General features: G+C 39.6%; 1 protein-coding gene across 3 annotated transcripts; it reads left to right on the top strand.

Annotated features, from left to right (window-relative positions):
* Nucleotides 1-412: 412 nt before the first annotated feature.
* Nucleotides 413-20,243, top strand: KATNBL1 (katanin regulatory subunit B1 like 1). 3 transcript variants are annotated; one of them, XM_031049065.2, is made up of 10 exons: nt 413-551; nt 8,903-9,030; nt 12,571-12,611; nt 12,965-13,244; nt 14,622-14,740; nt 14,929-14,979; nt 15,066-15,155; nt 15,711-15,800; nt 16,236-16,329; nt 17,962-20,243. In XM_031049065.2, the coding sequence occupies exons 2-10, from the start codon at nt 8,917-8,919 to the stop codon at nt 17,992-17,994; spliced, it is 912 nt and encodes a 303-aa protein (XP_030904925.2). In that variant the 5' UTR covers nt 413-551; nt 8,903-8,916; the 3' UTR covers nt 17,995-20,243. The 3 variants fall into 3 exon arrangements, with proteins under 3 accessions (XP_030904925.2, XP_005149328.2, XP_030904924.2); XM_005149271.4 differs by lacking the exon at nt 413-551 and adding an exon at nt 814-926; XM_031049064.2 differs by lacking the exon at nt 413-551 and adding an exon at nt 939-1,052.
* Nucleotides 20,244-21,167: the final 924 nt, after the last annotated feature.

Genomic DNA, 21,167 nt, shown 5'->3' with positions numbered 1-21,167 from the left:
TCCCTGGCTTTAAGTGTGTTCTAAAATGCTAATATAGATCAAAGAGAGAATTTTAGTGTCACCCAGGCCTCAGGAATACTAGAGCTGCTCACACTCAGCTATAAGCTGGAGCTAGAGTGGGTCTGCCAGCCAGCTGAAACACTGCGCACTCATAACCGCACTTCGTCATTAGCAGCCTACAAACACGGTGTGGAGGAAGGCTGCGAGGTTTCCGATACAAAATAAGTATTCAGGGATAATCAGACATCAGCAAGTTTCCTGTACGCTGCGCAGCACCCAGCTGGAATGCCCCCCCGCGCTCAGCAGCGGCGGCTGTTCCCGCAGCGGGAGCCCTGCGGGACCGGGCGCGGGGGGGTAAGCGAGACGGCCGTCTGAACACCGCCGCGGCCTGGGGAGGCTCCGCTCCACGCAGGAGGGTTGCGGGGGACGAACAGCTTTTTCCAACGAGAAGCTAGACCAGAACGGGACAGCTCTCCCCAGCACGCTGACGGCCCCGGGGCGCGGCTCGGCCCGGCAAACAGCCAGGGCAAGCCGCCAGGCGGAAGGGCCGGGTAAGGCCCATGGGAAGGCAGCTGCGGCAGCCTGGACGCTAGGGCGCAGGCGGGCCCGCCCGAAGAACCACCTGGCTGCACACGGAGCCAGCGGCCGCAGCCGCCGTGCCGGGGTGGAGCGGAGCGAGGCGTGCTCTGCGATGGGTTCTGCGGCAGCGGCGCCGGACGCGCCCTCTGCTGCCGGGAGGTGGCGCCGCGGTCGCCAGAAGGCGTCGCATGCCCGCGCTGGCAGCGGGGCGTGGCGCGGCGCGGCCCAGCATGCAGCGCGGCGCCGTTTGAATGGCGCAGGCTCCGGGTGTTGGGTCGTGGCGGTAGTAGTGTTGTGTAGCTTCCTCTCCCACTCGGCGTGGGACAGCCCGGTACGATGAGCAGCGGGTGAGTGGCGGGGTGCGGAGTTCCCAGGGCAGCGGCCGAGGAGCTGGCGCTTGGAGTACGGCAGCGGGCAGGGACCCTTCCTAGCGGGGGGCGCGCGTCTCCGGCCGCTGTGAAACCGGGAGCGAGGTAATCCTCGGCGAGGCCTTACGCCTCCCCGCTGGCTCTGGGGCGGACGGGGCGGCCCAGGCCGCGCTCTGCCTCGCCGGAGCCAGGTGCTGCTCCGGGGCGCCCCGCCTGGAGTGTGGACTCGGGGTTGCGGGCTGGCCGCTGGCGGGGAGCGGGTCTGCCTCCTGCTGCCGCGGCGACCCTAACGCGACACACTTGCCTGCGCCGCCGGCACCGCGGGGATGTTGACTGGCCAGTGCAGGGACACCTGCAGCCCCCCCGGCCGGCCTGTGGCACGGCTGTTCGGTACTTGCGTCTCTAGCGGGCGAGTTCTGGGGATTTTGTCTTTTTCTGAAGTGCTGTCACCCGCCACAATTCCAAAGGAAGTGTGTGCAGTGGTGGGCGAGTGTAAGGAAAGTAGGAAAGGTTCTAGTGCTACCGAAGGGGAGGATAACAAGTTGGGCGTGAGGCCTCATCAGGGATTTTATTCCCTGGGCGTGACAGATTCCGGGGAGGGGGGAGAGGAGGGAGGAAATCTTCAGACGCTTGAAGATCAGATCCTGTATTAATTGCTTTGTTTAAAAGCCTTCAAGCTTTTTTCTCAGCTGCTGTGCTGGAGTAGTTGGCATGCTCTTTAATGTAGAACTAAAATGAAGAAATTCTGAATAGTAAGGTCTGTTAAGGAGAGGCGGAGGTAGCTTTAGATAGTTTTTGTTGCTGTTTTTGTAACATGGTGTTCTTTGGAGCAAGATTAAGTAAGTCAGTTTGCTTAAAACCAGCTTTCTTCCACCTCTTCTAAGAACATAAATATTGTTTTTCCCACTGTGTTTTTGTTCCATCTATTCTTGGGCTATAGTCAGGGAAGGACATACAAGGTAGTTAGCCATGTTTAGTAGAATTAAAGCATAAGAGAAGACAAGTTAGTGCCTATTTGGCCTTGCTGATTGGAAAGAACAGATTGTTCAGTCAAAACCTGTCACTTTAATTTCTTATCAGTGCATACAGTTTTGTTTAAAATTTCTGTAATATCATTTCATCAAACTCAAGTTACCATTGGTTTGAGTTCCTAAACTTTATAACTCAGAATTTTATTATAATATCTTCCATAAAATGCCATAATATTATTTCTGTATATATATTTAAAAAATTACTTGTGGTTTTACTGATACATACATGTCATTCTAGTTTTGTGGACATTCTCTTTTGCCCAGTTTTGATATTTCTCATTTTGATGTATTTCCATTTGAATATTTTAAATTTTAACAGTTTTGTATGTTGGTCCCAGGACAAGGAGCTTGAATATGAATTAAGAAGTCTTTTTAAATGCTATAAATGAACCGCATTGTATTTGAGGGTAACATTATAAAGTGGTATATGATCCCAAGATATGTCAGATGTAGTCACAGAGTGTTCAGCCACATCGGTATGAGGTTGGTACCCATGCCTCCACTTAGTTTAGAACTTAAGGGGTTTTCCAATATGTCTTTAGGTTTGAATTAAAAATTTGTAGGTTTTTGAAGGTCTTTGGTTTGAGCAACAAATAGAAAAAAAAAATAAAAATAGTAGTTTCTTAAAGCTGATGTTAAATACTAAAGGGGAAGCTGCAGTGTATTGGAATTTTATTTCCTATATAACTCTCAGATAAGGTCAGTATTGGAATTTTTCCAATGTAACTATTTGTAGGGTGTTAATACGTGAAAATCCACAGACTTTTCATTAGTGAAGAATGACTTCAGAAAAGACTAAGTCACTGGCAACTAATATTACTTTATGGCAGCTTAAAATATCTGTAAATGGTACATCCAGATGCAGAAAACTGAATACTGGTTTATTTAACTTTTTTCTAAAATTTCTTTCCAGGAGGTATATAAAGGTCATTTATTAGACCTTTAGGCTGGCCCCACAGGGAAAGCTAACTCACACCTGGATTCTTAATAAACTTAACCAAATCTGACCTGTGGTCATTTTTAAAAGTTCTTGATGACTGCTTGTGTCAGAGAGACACATACAAATTCCTTATGTAAGACTAATAGGAAAGTTAGCTGAAATTGTAGGAATAAGCTAACTTACCATAACTAGTTGCTCATATAAGATTTGTCTTTAAGGCAAATTTAATAAAATTGCTCTAATTTTGGGCCACATATGAAATTTTTAACTGTAACAAATGGTCTGACAGGTATAGCACATTAAAAAATTGTGTCCTGCTGACATCATGCTTTTTATAGTGTTGTGGAAAATTTTTGCATTAACATGCTCTTGGAATTTCTGCCTCCAGTTTGTTTTTAAGGGAATTCAGTATTTTACATCTAGTTAACTGTCAGCGTAAATTACTAAACAAGATGGGTTGTGGGTTTTTTTTTTTTTTACTGAAACTTTCATATTCAAACAATGTAGAAGCCATCTAAAACTGAGAGATGGATTCTCTTAACATTTGTCAGAGTTAAAATTAAAGGAAATTAGCCAAACTTACAGAATCACTTCTGCATCATGACATAGTTCCAATTTATTTTTGTAGACAGATTACCCTTTTGGAAATAAATGAGGAATAACCATTATTGGAAGTTTCTCATAAACTTTTTAAATCTGATAATGACTAGCAAAGTTAGTTGACCATTATTAGTTCCCTGATGTATACGTCCTTTGACTACTTTCAAAGTATGAACTCCCCTTCTTAGAGAGTAACAGTTAACTCATCTGAGTGCAATACTGTCATCCTTGAACTTGCACTTGATTTAAGGGGTTGGGGGAAAATGGGGAACATCTGCAATGGCTAGTGTACATAAGGTGCTACAGGAAAAAAACAGTTGTTAAGAATTTAGGCAAAGTGTAGGATGGAAGGAATGTTTTAAAGGGTAATGCCAGTGACTTAAGGTACCTAGCTGTCATGCAAAGTATTGTGGTGTGTGTTCTGTAAGAAATAGATGTTAATACATGTGTAGATTATGTAACGTTAAGAAGAGTTTGTCCCTTTCTGGGGGCCGTGCCCAGAATTTAGGATGATGGGAGGGAGTGGTGGAGTTGTTAATACTTGCCTTTGATAAATACACATTTGAAAGCCTTTTAGTGTGGCTTTCTTTGCTTGATTCTGGTAGTTGTATTGCATCTTGGAGGGATCAGAGAAAAAAGCAGCACGGCCATCAAGAAAACTTTGCATAGGTACTGTCTATTGGATGTGGGCACAAATGAGCTTACTTATCAGGATATGTGGCTGCTGTTACTCTAGGCCTGTTTCCTGAAAATTGAAGAGAGTAAAATGAGGAGGAAGGAGGGTTAGCATCTGCTATGAGAAGTCACCTATGGAACGGCTGAAATTGGTGGAATGTGAACCTGTCATCTTAATAAAATTGTGTGTCTCCGTTCATAATTGCAGTGTACTTTGTTACAGTAGTAAAACAGTTTGGGCTTGTGTGATGAAGGGCTGAGGCAGAGCTGAAAGGGCTTGCATTCTATCCTTTTATTTTTAAAATCTGTAAAGCAAGGGATTGCATTGGCCTTAACGAGCTGCATGATATATTCTGAACAAATACAGCCAGCTGTGCTTATCATAAGGGAATAGTCAAAGAAGGCAAGATGTTAAAGTGTAGAGTATTAGATCCTGCACAAATTAGTATGTAATAGCAGTTTAAAAATATTCTGCATATATCTCAAAATAACAGCGGGTGGTAGTTGTCTATTTAGCTGTTTCTAGGTCATGATATCTTGTAACAGGTAGGAAATAAAAGTTGTGAAAAACCCTGTAAAGTGCCTATCATTTTATCAAGTGTTATTAAGTCTTTGGAAGCAAGTTTCTTGAGAGATGGACTAAGTTTGTTATAGCAGCACTAGATTTAGATATGCCAGATTGTTTTGCTTGTGTTCTGCTGTGTCTCTGGGCTACCCAGGTTGTGTTTCTGTATTTAATCATATTTAATCACAGTCTTTTTTTTAATGAATTTGCACAGTCTACCCTGGAACCTATGATGCTGCGGACCCAAATGTTTACATGTGGCAGGTTCAGGTTGATTATAATATGCATAAAGACCCACCCCCTTTTGTAAGTTTCGAACCTGCCTTCAGCTTTTGACCCTTCATTCTTACATTGGGCAAAACAATGAACAATTTCTATGCAACTATTCCAAGCTATTCATTTCACAGACCTTTGTCGTCTTTCCCCTCTCTGCTATAGGTGGCCTTCTTGCCAGACTGGGAAGTCCTGGTCTAATCAGTTGTTGATTGTATGGAAAGTGTTTCATATTTCTTTTAACTTTGTCTGATATTTTTGTTTTTGTGTTTTGGTTGGGTTTTTTTTTTGTTTGTTTGTTTTTGTTTTGGGGGGGTGGGGATGGGTTTTTTTGGTGTAAGTTGGTTGGTTGGTGGGTTTTTTTGTTGTTTTTTACTTAAAAGCCTTCTGAGTTGTTTTGTTGTCTTGTGGGTTGGGGTGTTTTTATTTTATTAAGGGAAGAATACTAAACCTGCACTTAGTATTTGAAATACAAGCACAAATTAGTTCTGTTTATTTCTCTAGCTATTGATCCATATGGTGCACCAATCAATCCAAATTATCTAAAATAAACTGTCATATATCTTGTTGTGGGTGGTAATTATTAGCTCACAGCCTGCGATTCTGTATGAGAACCCAGAATTTCCTGTGCCTGCAGATACACAGGCTTTGTTTTATATTAATCTATAATCATTGCTGCTTCTTACTGTAAATCAGATTCCTTTAATTCTTCAGTTAGCCCTCATCTTCAGTGTCTAATATAACTTTGTATTGTCAACATCAGTTACTCATCCCCTTTGAGATGTAATCTATGAATATATTGAACAGCATAAACCAATGTAGATTTTCTGTGGGATACTTGCTGTGGCCTCCTTCAATGTCGAACTGCTTAGATTGTTTATGGCTTTCTTAACTATTTGTCCATGCAAAGTCTTTTGCTCTTATCACTTGGTTGCTTTGTTTCCTCAGGAGTTTTACCTGAGGGACTTCTTAAAGCTTTTTGGACTCCCAGGTAGATTTTTATCATTTAGTTGTCCTTTATCCATGTTGTACCTAATTTTGCAGGTCATGATTTGCCTTCACAACAGCCAGGTTGAATGTTTCCCAATATATTATTTGTTTGTGTTCAGTAATTCTGTTCTTAATTTACATTGTTTAGTAATTCTCACAACGGAAATGACAGTCTGGATCTTCCTTGATGCTGTCTTTAAATACTATTTTCCACACATGATTTCTTTAGGTGCTTTGTCAGCTCTAAAAGAGAGGTTCTGCACATTACTTACCAATGCAGCTATTTCATTACTGCTTATATTCACAGTTGCTTCTGCATTGAGACCCTCACAAAACAGCTTAAGCTGTGGAAATCTATCTATAGGACAGTGAACACAGACATAAGGATTTTACTTCATCTGATGTTCCTTTATATCTGATTATCTGTTAGCCTTCTGGGTTTCTGTTCCCAATCTTTAAAGAAAGGATTGATAGTACTGTTTTCCTTTTAAAGCTGGGAGGCTAGGCAACATTATGTTCTTGAATCAAATTTGGCAAAGTGTGTCCTCATCTTCATTTCTCTTGAACACATTCAACAGTTTGTAGGGTGCTTTCTTCCCTCCTGGATAGTTCAGATACCTCCAATTTGGGTATTTTGAGATGTCATTTTAGACTTTTTAGAGCCCAGTATTGAACACTGGTATGCTAATTGAATTTCCTTGGTAAGGCATTTCTTTCTAGCCTTCAGAAATTTTACACTTCTATTAAGTAAAAAACATTCTAGTTTAACAGCACTGTCTTGTATATTGGAAATCAGACTTTTGCTTACTGTAGCATGAAAGAGGAGGGTAGTTTGAGATCATTTATTGAGCAAGTACATAAGGAGGGATCACAGTTTTGCATGAAGAGTTGTAAGCTGTCCATGTGTCACGAAATCAATTGTGAAAGTTATCCTGCAGGAACAGAGATCATGGAATTTGTTTATTTATTTGTTTTTACCATCTGATGGGATGATTCTATGGGATTTAGCTCTGGTGACGGCATTGCAGGTTTACAGATTATTCTTGCTATTCTCCTGGAGTTCACTGCTTTCCCCTCGGCTGTTTTTTTTTCCAAGTCCTCTTAGCTTTCTGCCTTCAGCATTAGCCTGAATATAAGGCTGGATTTGTTTGGATTTTAGGGTTGTTACAGTGGGCTTCTCTTTAAAAGTTCAGTTATTTGCCTTTGTGTTGTGCTCTAAGTTCAAATTTTAAGGTACTGTCCATTTTGAGGCCAAATAATGTTTTTAACGAGTCTGATAAGCAGAGGAATGGTTTATTCTTGTATTTTCTTCTAAGATCCAGGGGGAAAAAATTACTATTTATTTATAAGCCTGGTGACTGGAATCCTTGGAAGTGTTGAGAGCTCAGGCTGGCAACTATTCTGTCACCATCCCACAGTATGCAGGAAAAGAGTCAATCAAGTTAATGCACTAGTCTTAAGCCAGCTTTGTATCTGCAAAAGTATGGATCACAAACTGTTAGAGGTTTTGCCCTAAATAATGCTGCCATTTGCAATGTGTGAAGTCCTTGGCCTGAGGACTCCCATGTTCCCATCTTGCAGGTTAAGGGTTTCCAATGATATAGTCCTTCTATAACTGATCCTGTTCTAAAGAGAACTGAAGCATTTGAAGGTGGCTTTCATGGTTTGGTTTTTTTTTTTCCCCCTCTTTTCTTGCTTCCACTGTATCCTACAATACGGAATGAAATATGCATTATGTGAAGAATACACCTTCTACTTTGTTTTAAGCCTGCTACCTGTTTGTCTTATTTAATGGCCTTTAGCTACTGCATTGACAAGTCTTCTGTGGCTAGTAAGCTCTTTCCCATCTGGCTTTTTCCACTGCTAAGTGTCTTAGTCTTTTGATAAACTGAAGTTCTTAATGTGGGATAAATCTGCTACATAGACGAAATAGGATAGGACTATTGGTACTAAAGGTGGAGGGGAGAAATTGGGACATTCATGTTGAGACCAGAGTTTTGCCACCTAGGGGCAAAAACCAATAAAATTGGAGCAAAGGGGTAGTCTTTAAAAGCAAGGTAGTGTGTCTTGCTAAAACATTTTCACGGTAACACATAATGTATTTCTTTAATCCAGTCTCAAGCAGTGTCTTGTCTGAATCACTTATAAAATTGTAAAACTCTATGCACAAGTGTCTCAGTCTTGGCTTTGATTCTTGTAGAAATATTTGCATACGTCAAGGCAGAGTCCCTTAGACATTTAGTATTGGCTAACTGTAGAATACAGATTTTATTTTTTTAAATATGAAAAATAGCCAGTTATATCCTGAGAAAAAGGGGCAGGGGATTGAATTTGCCAATAAATTACAGGGAGGTCTTTCACTTCAAAATTTTTTTAGCTTTGTTATTATGATAAATTTTGCCTTCTTCCCCCCCCCAGAAAAAAACCCCAGGGATTATTTTTATTTAGCTGCCTTTTCCTGCTTTGAAACATTTGTGGGATTTTAATTTTTTATTTTTTTTATTATTATTTTTATTTTCCCCTCTAGGTTGCAGATGAAACTTGTGGTGTGGAATGTGGAGGAGTCTCCTGAATTGCCTTTTCCTTTACTTGAATTCTTGTCTGTATGACATCCCTCAGTGCGAGTGTATTAAGCTGGATTGAAAACAGAATCTCTACCTCTGTTTTTTCAGGAGGGGCTGAAAACTAAATAGGAATTTTGAAGTGCTCATCAGCATATTACTAACAATCTAGCTGCCATTTGCTGAAGGATGATGTCTTGGGTTATTTAGATGGAACATCTTGTGAATAATTGAACTCTTTTTAACTGTTTTGCCACCTGTATTTGAAGAAAGTTGAAAGTTCTAGAAAACATAACTAAGTATCTTTCCCTTGAAAACAGGGATTTGAGAGATTATGGCATCTGAAGCCCACAATGTTAAAAAACAGAAAGTATTGCATATCGAAGGTCATCCCGTTGATCTCCCCAGGAAAAGAATCTCTTCTTCCACTAAAAAGATCATGAAGGAGGTAAGCTCTTTGTGGTTGTGGGTTTGTTTTGTTGGGTTTTTTTTATGTCCTCAGATGTAACTGAAGTAAACATCCAAACGAGTCCCTGGCTCTGAGCAGTCTAAAGCTAGAAGCGTAGCATTATTGGGTATTTCATGTTTAGATGTGCAATAGAACTTTCACTTTAACAGCAATTATGTTATGAGAACTATGCATTATAATACGTAGACTTTTCAACAGGGTCTGTTGTGATACAGCAAGGGATTTTGGTCTTAAACTGAAAGAGGAGATTCAGGCTGGATGATAGGAAAAAATTCTTTACAATGAGGATGGTAAAATACTGGCACAGGTTGCCCAGAGAGGTGGTGGATGTGCCACCCCTGGAGGCATTGCCAGGCTGGATGTGTTTATGAGTAACCTGATCTAGTTGAAGAGGTCCCTGCTTATTGCAGGAGGGTTGGACTAGATGACCTTTGAAGATCCATTCCAACCCAGACTGTTCTAAGGTTTGCTGATAAGCCATCATTGCACAGACTACACAATTACAGGCATCATATCATCCATGTGAACAGTAGGTGTTGATATGGTTTTGGTCATGCCTACCCTGCAGTCTATTTAAAAACTGTTACAGTAGAGGAGTTCTAACATCAAAAAGTTCTCTCTTGCCAGGAAAGCTGCATGGCACAGGTAAGAGGTGGGGTAGGTGGAATACCTGCATTGAAATGGACCTGTCTTTGTATTATTGTATGGCTGAATCTACTACATTGTCTAGTAACACATAGGCTTTCACTGGGTTCTTGCTAATCAGAAGCAATTTCTTAAACATCTTACCTGTGTTACTGGCTGAAGAGTAAGGAAGCAGAGCATGGAAGCTTTAGGGAAGTAAACTTACTGCAAAATTGCTTCAGACAGTGGTAAAGATGACAATATCCTCTGTTTGCTTATAGAAATTATGTATTAAAACCCACATGATTTTGAGTTGGTGTTAAGATCATAGCATTGTTTTGCTGATGTGCACAGCATAGATGTAAAGAGTCATGTCCACCAAGAGTTCCACCAAGGTCTTGGAAGGCAGACTTGGGGACTGTAAGAATGAAGACCCTAGGCCCACTGTAGGAAAGGATCTGGTTCAATACCATCTTAAGAACCTGAACATACGCAAGTTCATGGAACCTGATGAAATCAATCCACTGGTCCTGAAGGAGCTGGCAAATAAAGTTGCTAAGCCACTGACCATTATATTTGAAAAATTGTGGCAGGCAGGTGAAGTTCCCGATGACTGGAAAAGGGAAATATAACCCCCATTTTCAAGAAGGGGAAAATGGATGACCCGGGGAATTACAGACCAGTCAGTCTCACCTCTGTGCCTGGCAAAATCTTGGAGCAGATTCTCCTGGAAGGCATGCTAGGGCACATGAAAAACAACAGGGTGCTTGGTGAGAGCCAGCATGGCTTCACTAGGGGGAAACCCTGCCTGACCAATTTGGTGGCCTTCTATGACGGGGCTATGGAGCTAATGGACAGAGGTGGAGCAGTTGACGTCATCTATCTGTACTTGTGCAAAGCATTTAACACTGCCCCACACAACATCCTTGTCTCTAAATTGGAGAGACATCAATTTGATAGATGGACCATTAGGTGGATAAAGAACGGGCTGGATGGCTGCACACAAATAGCTGTGGTCGATGGCTCAGTGTCTAGCTGGAAACCAGTAATGAGTGGTATCCCTCAGTGTTGGGACCAGTCTTGTTCAGCATCTTTGTCAGGACATGGACATGGACAGTGACAATGATATGGACAGTGGGATTGAGTGTGCTCTCAGCAAGTTTGCCGATGACACCAAGCTGTGTGTTTTGGTTTATATGCTGGAGGGAAGGAATGCCATCCAGAGGGACCTTGACACGCTTGTGAGGTGGGCTGATGCCAGCCTTATGAAGTTTAACCATGCCAAGTGCAAGGTCCTACACCTGGGTCGGAGAATTCCAAGAGACACGTACGGGTTGGGCAAAGAAGAGATTCAGAGCAGGCCTGCAAAGAAGGACTTGTGTGTTGGTCGATGAGGAAATGAACATGAGCCGGCCTCAGTGTCCGCTTGCAGCTCAGAAAGCCACCCGTATCCTGGGCTGCATCAAAAAGACCCTGATCAGCAGGTGGAAGGAGGTGATCCTGCCTCTGTACTCTGCTCTTGTGAGACTTCACTTAGAGTATTGTGTGTAGTTCTGGTGTCCTCAACATAAAAAGGACATGGAACTGTTGGAACAAGTCCAGAGGAGGCCATGAGGATGATCAGGGACTGGAGCACCTTCTGTATAAAAATAGGCTGAGAAAATTGGGGCTGTTCAGCCTGGAGAAGAGAAGGCTGTGTGGAGACCTCAGAGCAGCCTTCCAGTACCAGTACCTCTGCCTTATAAGGATGCTGGGGAGGAACTTTTCATTAGGGATGTAGTGATAGGACAAGGGGTAACTGGTTCAAACTTAAACAGCGGGAAGTTTAGATTGGATATAAGGAAGAAGTTCTTTACTGTTAGGGTGGTGAGGCACTGGAATGAATTGCCCAGGGAAGCTGTGAATGCTCCATCCCTGGCAATGTTCAAGGCCAGGTTGGACAGAGCCTTGGGTGATACTTTTTAGTGTGAGGTGTCCCTGCCCATGGCATGGGGGTTGGAACTAGATGATCTTAAGGTCCTTTCCAACCCTAATGATTCTATGAGTCTATGTAATTTTTCAAGTTGAAATACCAGCAATATGTGAGCTTAGTACCTGTTTGTGTGAAAATACATATTTCAAACTTGAGTTTCTTAGTACTTTTTTCTTTTTACGAGTAAATGACACAATTAAGCTCATCTTCATTACATGAAGCTCTAAAACATTGAAGACTCTTGTGTAAAAAGCAGTCTTCAGAAATTCATCTTCAAGCTGTGTTGCTTAATTTTTGAACGTGTGGCACAACTTTGAATGAATTTTGTTACTCCTGTAGGATATCACTGTTCTATGCAGCCTTTCTGGTGTCTTTCTGAATGAATTCAGAATAATCAAGCTCGTGTTGTCTGCAGCAGTCTTAATGACTTTTTTTCTTATTTTTATTTTCCCTTATGCTTTGGTGGGGAAGTGTTCTGCTATTATCCTTCCTAATACAAGCATCTTACAGGCATCATATTACGGGCCTTTAAATGTACGTGCAACAAGTAACACAGTTTTGCCATCGGATTCCAGTAGGCTTTTCATGTGTTGGCATTTAGTTTGCTTGTAACTAAAGAATCCATTGCTGACGTCACAAACCCGCCTCTTGCCAAAGATACCCTACAGCTGATCGTGGTTCTCCAGGGACAGCTGGGGCAGAGAGAGTCCATCTTTAGGCTGCTTTGAAATACTTGAAGATTACAGGAAGGTTAACATAGCTGTGCTTAAGTTGCAGAATAGAAAGAGTGGGTGGAAGGGGGGGAATCTGTAGTAAACTTAGGCTATGGTCAAGCAGGACCACTTCTTTTTGACTAACTGTGGGAGTGTTTGATTGTTTTTAGTAATGCAGGTTTTATTTCTTCTCTGTTCCCTTTCTCTCAGGGTAAGAAATCTCCAAAACAGCTGGCTTCATACACAAACAGGTAGGAGAGCGGTGGTGTGAAGAGTCTTGAGTTTCAAGTGAGAGGGAGACAGAGGAAAAAGCATTTTAAATGTATTACAATACCCAGACAGACAGATAAAAGATAGGTCTTAATTTTACTGACAATTGATTCCGTGTTTGCTTCCATAATAAGTCCCTGCATTCATAAAAGCAAGAAAAAATGGTAGTAGCTCTTGCACTTTCATGACTATTTGGATTATCAGAAGTATCTTGGGGATAAAGTGTTCTAAGTAACCTGCAAGTTGACTACTGAATTCATAGTGGTATATTTTAACTTCAAGTACTGCTTAGGTTTACAGCAACCTTCACTAAAATACTGCTTTATTGTTGCAGAGTAACAGTTGGAAAAACGGTGACAAGTCCCCTCTCTCTTTTCAAAGTAGTTTATTGTAAAAGAAAAGTTCATTGCTATACTCCAAAGCCTTGTTACAGAAAGAAACAGCTCCCTAAATCTAGGGGCTGTGACATGGCAAATAAAGAAAATGAAGTGGCTTGTGCAGGGAATCTGCTAGAAAAAGTGCAAAATAGTCGTACGTGCTTCCTGAATTCGAGCGACTCTGGCTCATCTCAAACAGAAGGCCCTTCATCCAAATACAGTGGATTTTTTTCAGAGGTAAGTAGAGTTTAAAATAACTTTAGTTTAAAATAAAAGTATTCCTGGTAGTTTCTTTGTTGGTTAGCTGTGAAATTTTTCAATGATTGTTATTTTCTTAACGTACAGATTGGCTCAGGTCTTGCTATTTACCATCTTTATCTGTCAGTTTATTAATTATAACAGTACTGCCAGTTTTCCCTATGTTTGGATCAGCACAGAAACTCAGATCTTCCAGGCTAGTCTGGGTTAAAATTGCATTAGCACCAAAGGAAAATATTCTTTGGACCTGGTTAGGTTTCATGATCTGGCATGATGCATGGCCACACACGTGTTTATGGAAGTGTGAAAGTGTTTGTGTGTGAATGGGAATAAGCTGGTGAGGTAGGATAAAACCATCTTCAGTAACAGTATCAGCTTAGTGTGTATGTAACTAGCTTAGGAGTTTGTATGAGACTGTATTTCTTGTTAAGGTTGCATGATGAAACTCAGTGAATGTTTGTGGGGCTTCTGAAACTGGCTAAAAGATTAGATATTTAAATGAAATGGGTGTTGGGACAGTGTAGTCCATTTACATCCTTTAATGTTGAAATTTCCACTTCTGTCACCTAAGATCCTTGTTACCTGTTGTGGCTTGTGGGTGTTTAATGTAAGGCATGGCAGGGAAGATCAGATTGAAGACTATCACCATGCTCCCTTTTCATGGTACTGTAAATGTGGGCTGCCATGAAGAGACAGCTCGGAGTCCAGTGGGCTGGAGGTACAAATCTGGCACTCCTGCACTCCACATCATATTGATGGTTTCAAGGAAGTAGGAGCAAAATAGTTAGAATAAGAAAAGAAGGGTAAAGGAGTGAAGACTGGGAAAGATTTAACCTCTGAGAAACTAAAGACCAGACCAATGGCCACAGATGACTGAGATGTGGATGGATGGCTCTGCAGTGTTTACTCCAGTCAAAGGAATTTTAATCAGATACCTAAACTTCATTCCAAGAATGAGCTTTTCTAAAAAATGAACCTTTTCTGTGAAAGTACAGAAGAATACATATAATTACTTATGTCTGAATCATGTCAAAATTAGTAAACATCTAAGTAAAAAGTACTCAAAGTTGGTGAGAATTACAGGTCCATGCTCGTGAATGCTCTATTTATTCATTAAATACCTCTCTAAGTGTCTGCAAAGCTTATTCTTGTAGCTTGTGGGTTAAGTAGTCTTTATTTGTGCTGCCTTCTAAGGGAAGTTTGTGGGGTTTAAGGCCATTGTTAGCTAAATTTCTAAAAGCATACAGGTAGGAAAGTATATTTTCATATACTAAGTTACTATATTAGAGCAGCTTATTGTGCTGTTGCTGGCTACTAAACTTGTGGTAAACTTTTTACATTTTCATAAATATACAGGTTTCTCAGGACCATGAAACTATGACTCAAGTTCTTTTCAGCAGGAATCTGAGGCTGAATGTAGCTTTAACCTTTTGGAGAAGAAGGAGTATAAATGAATTGGTCACCTACTTAGTGAGGTAAATTAGGTGTCTCTTCTATATTATTAAAGTAGTAACTATCCCAAATATGCTGCAGTATTTTTAGGGGTTCCTTAAATGTTGTAACTTTATTATATTTATTCTTTAAATCAGAGTTGAAGTATATACTTCAACCTATGCTTTATCTACCAGTAACATTTCTGACATTTTTTTCTTAACGATTCTAGGATACAGGATCTTGGAGTAGCAGCAGACTGCCTTCCTGTGCTTACAAAGAGGTACAAACAAAAAGAAGTGGGGGATAAGAATCTGCTATAACCACTCTGACGTTCAAACACTTCTGAAACATCTTGTGTTTTTTAAGTTTACAGGAAGAAAAACCATTTATTTCAGTTGGCTGCTGTGTAGATCTTTTGCCTTTAGTGAAATCTCTGCTTAAAAGCAAATATGAAGAGTAAGTATTAGCTTCAGATGTTTTCAAAACGCTCCTACTTCCTGGCTACACACTGTCCTAGACATCAATGGTGTTTAGTCCTCTGACTTTTGTTCCCTCTGCCCCTTCTCCCAAAGCTGCTTTTCCAAAGAAACACCTACCTGAAGGGAATCTTCCCTGTGAAACTTTCTCCTTCAACTAACCGGTGGTGCAGAAACCTTTTTCTGCAAGATTAAGTACTGGCAGGGACTGGTTTTGCCCATAGGCAAATTTATTTATCCTAAACAGTAAAACAGAATAGCACTGAGGCTTTAATATGCTTTATAACATGGAATCAAGGCAAAGGTTTCAGGCAGAATACTTTAATTTCTTCTTTTCAGTAAGAGCTTCAGTTTAGCACTTTAAATACTTGTCTGTGTCTTCAATTTCAAGCTTGCCAATTTGTCTAGATTTATATTCCAGAATAGAAAACATGTTGCATTCTAAGTTGCTTACCATTTTGGCTTGACACTTTAGCTGACCTGTAGCTATTGGAGAGGGGGAGAAAAGCATAATATGTAAAATATGTTGTTACAGATATGTGATAGTTGGTTTAAACTGGCTTCAGGCTGTCATTAAAAGATGGTGGTCAGAACTATCTGCACATACAGAAAAGGCAGAGGATGGGTGAGTATAGTGTTGGGAAATATTTAAATGTGGGTTTGCAGCTTATTCCATCTCAAAATCTCTTTTAATTTCGATCAGCAGGAGCATACCTTTCTACAAAAGAAAAATACTATAATTTGAAAGTAAAAACTTAAAAGCACTTAAGTTATGTTCTTAAGATACAGGTGGTGTTTGGAAACTTACTGTAAGGACTGTCATGTTTTGGGATGGATTTTTTTTTGGGGGGGTTGGCTTTTTGATTTTAATACATCTAGCATATAGTCATATCAGGGGTTAATGCAAATGCTGTAGAAGTTGGATCAAATTTTTTCTGATATTGTGGCAATATCATATAGACTAAGTCTATCTGTAGTAGTTGTGTTTCAGTCAGAAAGTACTGAAATGTATGTAGGTTATAAAGTGGTGGTCATTCTTTTTTTTTTTTTTTTTTTTCAGAAATATTCATACTTTAAAACAAGAATTAAGTGGTTTATGGGAACAGCAGAATCATCTGACACTGGTTCCAGGATATACTGGTAACATAGCTAAGGTAATCCAGTTCCAGTTGTGTTTAGTAACAAACATATAATTGTATCATATAACATATATATATATATATATAGATAGATAGATAGATAAAACGTATTATTACTCTCATTTGGTGTTATTTATGCTAAACTATTGATGGATATAAGCACCTTTATTTTCCACTAATGCTCAAGCATATTGCACAGTTTTTACAAGAGCAAAGAGCCTCAAGCTGTGCCAGGTTTGGTTTAGACTGGGTATTAGGAAAAGTTTCTTTACTGAGAGGGTGATCAGGTATTGGAACAGGCTGCCCAGGAAAGTGGTGGAATCTCTGTCCCTGGAAGTGTTCAAAGACTGTGTAAGCGAGGCCCTTAGGCACATGGTTTAGTGGTGGACTTGGCAGTCCTGTGATAAAGGTCGGACTTGATGATCTTAAAGGTCTTTTCCAACCTAGCTGATTCTGTGATTTTTATAGCCACTGTTGCAAGTGTAATGCAGCAGGGAGTATCTTAGCCCAGCACTGTTAGCATTTGAACATCAAATGACTGGGGCAAGTGCCAACATACTAAATCTTAAAGCTTATTGCTGGCCTAATGCTTAAATGAGTTTGTGGATAGCAAAGAAGTGTCTCCCTCTGAAGTGAAACTTATTTGATTTTTCTCAAGGCAAACATGTTGTGGTATCAGTAATGTAATGAGGATGTCTGGTAGATGCATGATTTGCTGCTCATGATACTCCTGTCTATTAACATGGCTTTCTGAGGTTGGGCACTAAGAATTATGCAGAGTAAGAAACCTGTCCACATAGAGGGACTTGATGAAGGCAGTGAGAAAGGACTTAAAGCAGACACTTGGTTATATGTGCAGGATTTGAGTGAACTTGAGAAGGACTTAAAGATTGAATGCTTATAGATTCTGCAAAGATCCTTCAGATACAATTTTATGGCTACAGAATTTGTCACTTTGATGTATCAACCAAGTAAGTTATTCCTCTTGTTCTTCTGGCACTGCTGTGCTCCTCTGACTTCAGTTTTGATGTCTCTATGAGGATAATTACAAACGTCTTACAGCTTCAGTTAGCAGGCATGCAGAACTGAGTTCTAACTCCCAAATGGTAGAGCAGTAGGAGCTTGTAATACAGGCTGCCTAGTTCTTCTGGTAGATCAACGTAGTAGTTACAGCCAGTGTCAGTTTATTTCTCTGGGATTCTGTTTCCCTTCCTATTTGTTTGCCTGTTTCTTAATGTATATCAGGACAGATTGTGATCTGAACTAGTCAAGAGAAATAGGACTGGCACAAGTATGCTGGAGGGATGTGATGAAGGAACATCACTCTTAATAAACATGTTTCAAATACATGATCACATGACAATGACTTCTTTTGCTGTGTATGCTCTGAGCAGAGGAAAAACTAAACTGGTGCTTTGGAAACTAATCACACTGTTCTGCAGACTTTTCATTACATAAAGAAATGCCATTAAAAGCATTAATTGAAAGTAATCTTGAAGATAACTTGTTCTGAAATTTGGCCTAAATATAATTACTCTTGTATTATGGTCTTGATAGGTTACCCTGCCTCAGACATACAGTCAATGTTACAGCTACAAGTAATGTGACAAACACTTTCTCCTGGTTTTTGTTTTTTCTTTCTTCTAGGATATAAATGCTTATTTATTACAGCTGCACTGACACGATTGGGAAACTGTGTTTATGTGAAATATGTAATATGTCTGAAAGCCTTTTGAGAAATACTGGCGGAAGAGAATTGAACTGTCAAGCTGTTTAATAAAACCACTAACATCATAACAATCTACTTCACATTGAAGTGGAAAAATATCTAGTAGGAGCAACTTTTACTTCAGTGAGGTGAAAGTGCACTATGAAAACTGTATGCCTTTGCTGCATTTGGGATTCACTTAGTTACTAGGTATTCATTGAAATGCTACTGTATTTTACTACAACATCCCACAAAAGATGAATTATCCTGTCATGAAGCCAAGACAGCTGAACCAGTTACAAGGAACCAACAAAAGCAGTCAGCATTAAGAGTTTTTAAATGTCTTTCACAAGAGAACTCCAAAATACATAACTTCCAGTTACATTAAAAAAACAACAAAAAACTTCAGGATATTCAATTACTTCTGTGTTTTAATCAAATTATTAAAGACAGTTTTTGTTTGCACTATTGAGAAACTACACAGCAAAGATGCCTTAATTACTAGTGTTTCAAAAAGCCAATGTGTTAAGATGCAGATAGCTATTATGTTCAGATTGTGACGAAAAACTACAAAAATCAGGGTTTCACATTGTGTAGTTAATGAAACATTGCACATATACAAAGATTCACGTATGAAAAATATTATAAATACCTGAAGTTAAGCTCCGATAAACAGTTATTGCAAATGTCAGCAGAATGGTGACTTTGTCTAACAAATGTTTTTATATTGTATGTGAATTTCTAACATAGTAATCTTGTTCTGTATCATTTAAAGTACATGCAAATAAGTAAATATATTAAATGTATCTACTGTTTTTTCTTTTCAAGTTCATAAAAGAATTTCTAGAATAATCTCTTCCACTGTACTTTTTATCATAGGTATTTATTGTTTGAAATGTTTACAGCCAGATGAGGCCATGTTTTGCAAGTCGCACCCTTTTTATACTACCTCCTTTAAGAAAATGACAGAGCTTTTGCAAAATTAGTCAAGTGCTAGCCTGAGCAATGGTGGCAATTTTAGACCAACAATAGCATTGAAAATACAGCTATAAACTCTTCTACTGTCCTTTTGCTATCCTGTACTGTTTTAATTTAAAAGCTGTTGCTTAATAGCTCTGAGGGAGTTTTGATTTAGGCTTGCTATTGCCTTTTTATTTTATGACTAGGAAGCATGCTTTTCCAATTAAAACTTATGAAGTGCCACCTGTTCACTTAAAACATAAGTACATGCAAAGCATGTATCACCAGTCTGCTTCTTTAAAAAAACTAAGTATTTACAAGGGTTCTTTTCATACCTAGCATTAAGCATTGCACTTTTATTGATGTGCAAGAGAAAACTCTTTTAATAGCCCCAAGTGGTTTTTGCTTTACAGATGAAATAAATTAATTTTAAACTGATGGGTAATGGTCAACAGCTTTAGGCCTCCTGTTGCTTTGTTTTGTACTTAATTTACATATTATTGCTGTCTTTTGAAGGCCTGCTAGAAAGATAGCAGAATTTGGTGCTTTTGGTTATTTGAATGTTCTTTAAACCACCAAAGGTTTTGCACTTCCCAGGGTAATTGGCTGCAGGAAAGAGTTCTGGGACATCCCAAAACAGATAACTCTGTGGGACAATCTTGAGATACACACAGCCAAATCTTTTTGCTTGAATTTTCATGTATCGTTAGAGATATTTCACACTTGGAGTTTGAGATAAAACTTGTTTTTCAGATGTCCTTGCTGACAATTAAAAGTTTAAAGGAACTATAGTATGATTCCATTATTGTATTTACTGTTCTGTTGAGCACTTAAATGTAAAAGTAACAGAAAGACTAGCTTTATAATTTGGGTACCAGCTGCTGAAGCTCTACAGTATTCTTGTACAATTATCTAAAAGGTGATGAAATTCAGGTCTTCTATTTGTTGGTTGTTTGGTTTTTTATTTTGGGTGGGGTGTATTGTTTTGTTTTGTTTTTTTTTAATAGAATGAAGTAACTCATGGCCATTTATTTCTGGTAATAATAAGTAGTCATTCTAATTGATTAAAGTGAAATACTCTAGTATTCAAGAATCCAGCTTGATTGTAGATGTAAATACATGGGCTTGTAATGAGTTCTGCATGTGGCCAGGGATTTATCAGCTTGTAACTCTGGATGGTGCTTTTGTTCTAGTGGCAAGGTAAGACTAACTTGAGGATCACTCTTGAGAAATATCTAATAAAATTATGCATTATTTTTAACTGCCAGAAGGTGTATTTTGACAGCATAAATAATACAGTATTAAACATTTAAGTCATTATCTGTGCCTTACTTTAAAAAAAAATTTTCTTACTGTTTTCAGGCTGTTACTAGATTTATATGAACAGGATTTTGGTGTCTCCATTATGAAATGACTCCTCTGTCATGATCTTGAACTGATTTCAAACTGACATTCAAGCTTGGGTGCCTGTATGGTCTTTAATTCTCAAATAGCGAGGCATTGGTTTTGCTGTAATAGAATGTAGGTGTGTGATAGCTGCTCAACAGTAACATGAGTAAAGTGTCTTAATAGCTGTGTAAATCCTTGAAATCTATGCAGTTGTCTCAGTGAATCTAAGAATTAAGTTTATGAACAGTCATGTGCACAAATGCTAACTTTTGTGATAATTTCTCAAACTGCTGTTTCTAGGAGTGTCAAAAGATCCAGAGCCAATTAATCCTTTAGCCTGTATGGTTTTGTGATGCAGGAGCATGTATATACTTGAGGGTGAAGGGTGACTGCAAAACTGTTCTTCATGTTATACCACTTGATATGAAACTGATGTCTTTGCCTCCATGTTTCTTGAGAGTACTTGAGTCTGTTTTGCTGAAAAGGTTTTTATTTGAAGCATGAACTAGGGCTTACTCATCCCCTAAACTGAAATTAAAGAAGCCTTCTGGTAAACTGCCTCTTTCTGCACAGGTGAAAAAACCCTCCAATGTTCTCTTGATGTAAGAGTCAGAGCTTAGGTATTGCTGATAGTTTGCTGAAGAGTGGAGATGGAAAAAAGCTACCCCATTAATTAGCTGAGTACAAAGAAGCTCGTGTGTCTTGATGATTATGTGTAGCTCCATTTTTAAGGAGTTCTACCTGTTTCTTAGTGAAGAGTACTCTGCAGTGGAACACCCTTGTATTGCACAGGTGC

Source organism: Melopsittacus undulatus, chromosome 4 (genome assembly GCF_012275295.1).
Source record: "Melopsittacus undulatus isolate bMelUnd1 chromosome 4, bMelUnd1.mat.Z, whole genome shotgun sequence".
In the NCBI taxonomy this organism is placed as follows: Eukaryota; Metazoa; Chordata; class Aves; order Psittaciformes; family Psittaculidae; genus Melopsittacus; species Melopsittacus undulatus.
This window is presented reverse-complemented; position numbering and strand designations above follow the sequence as displayed.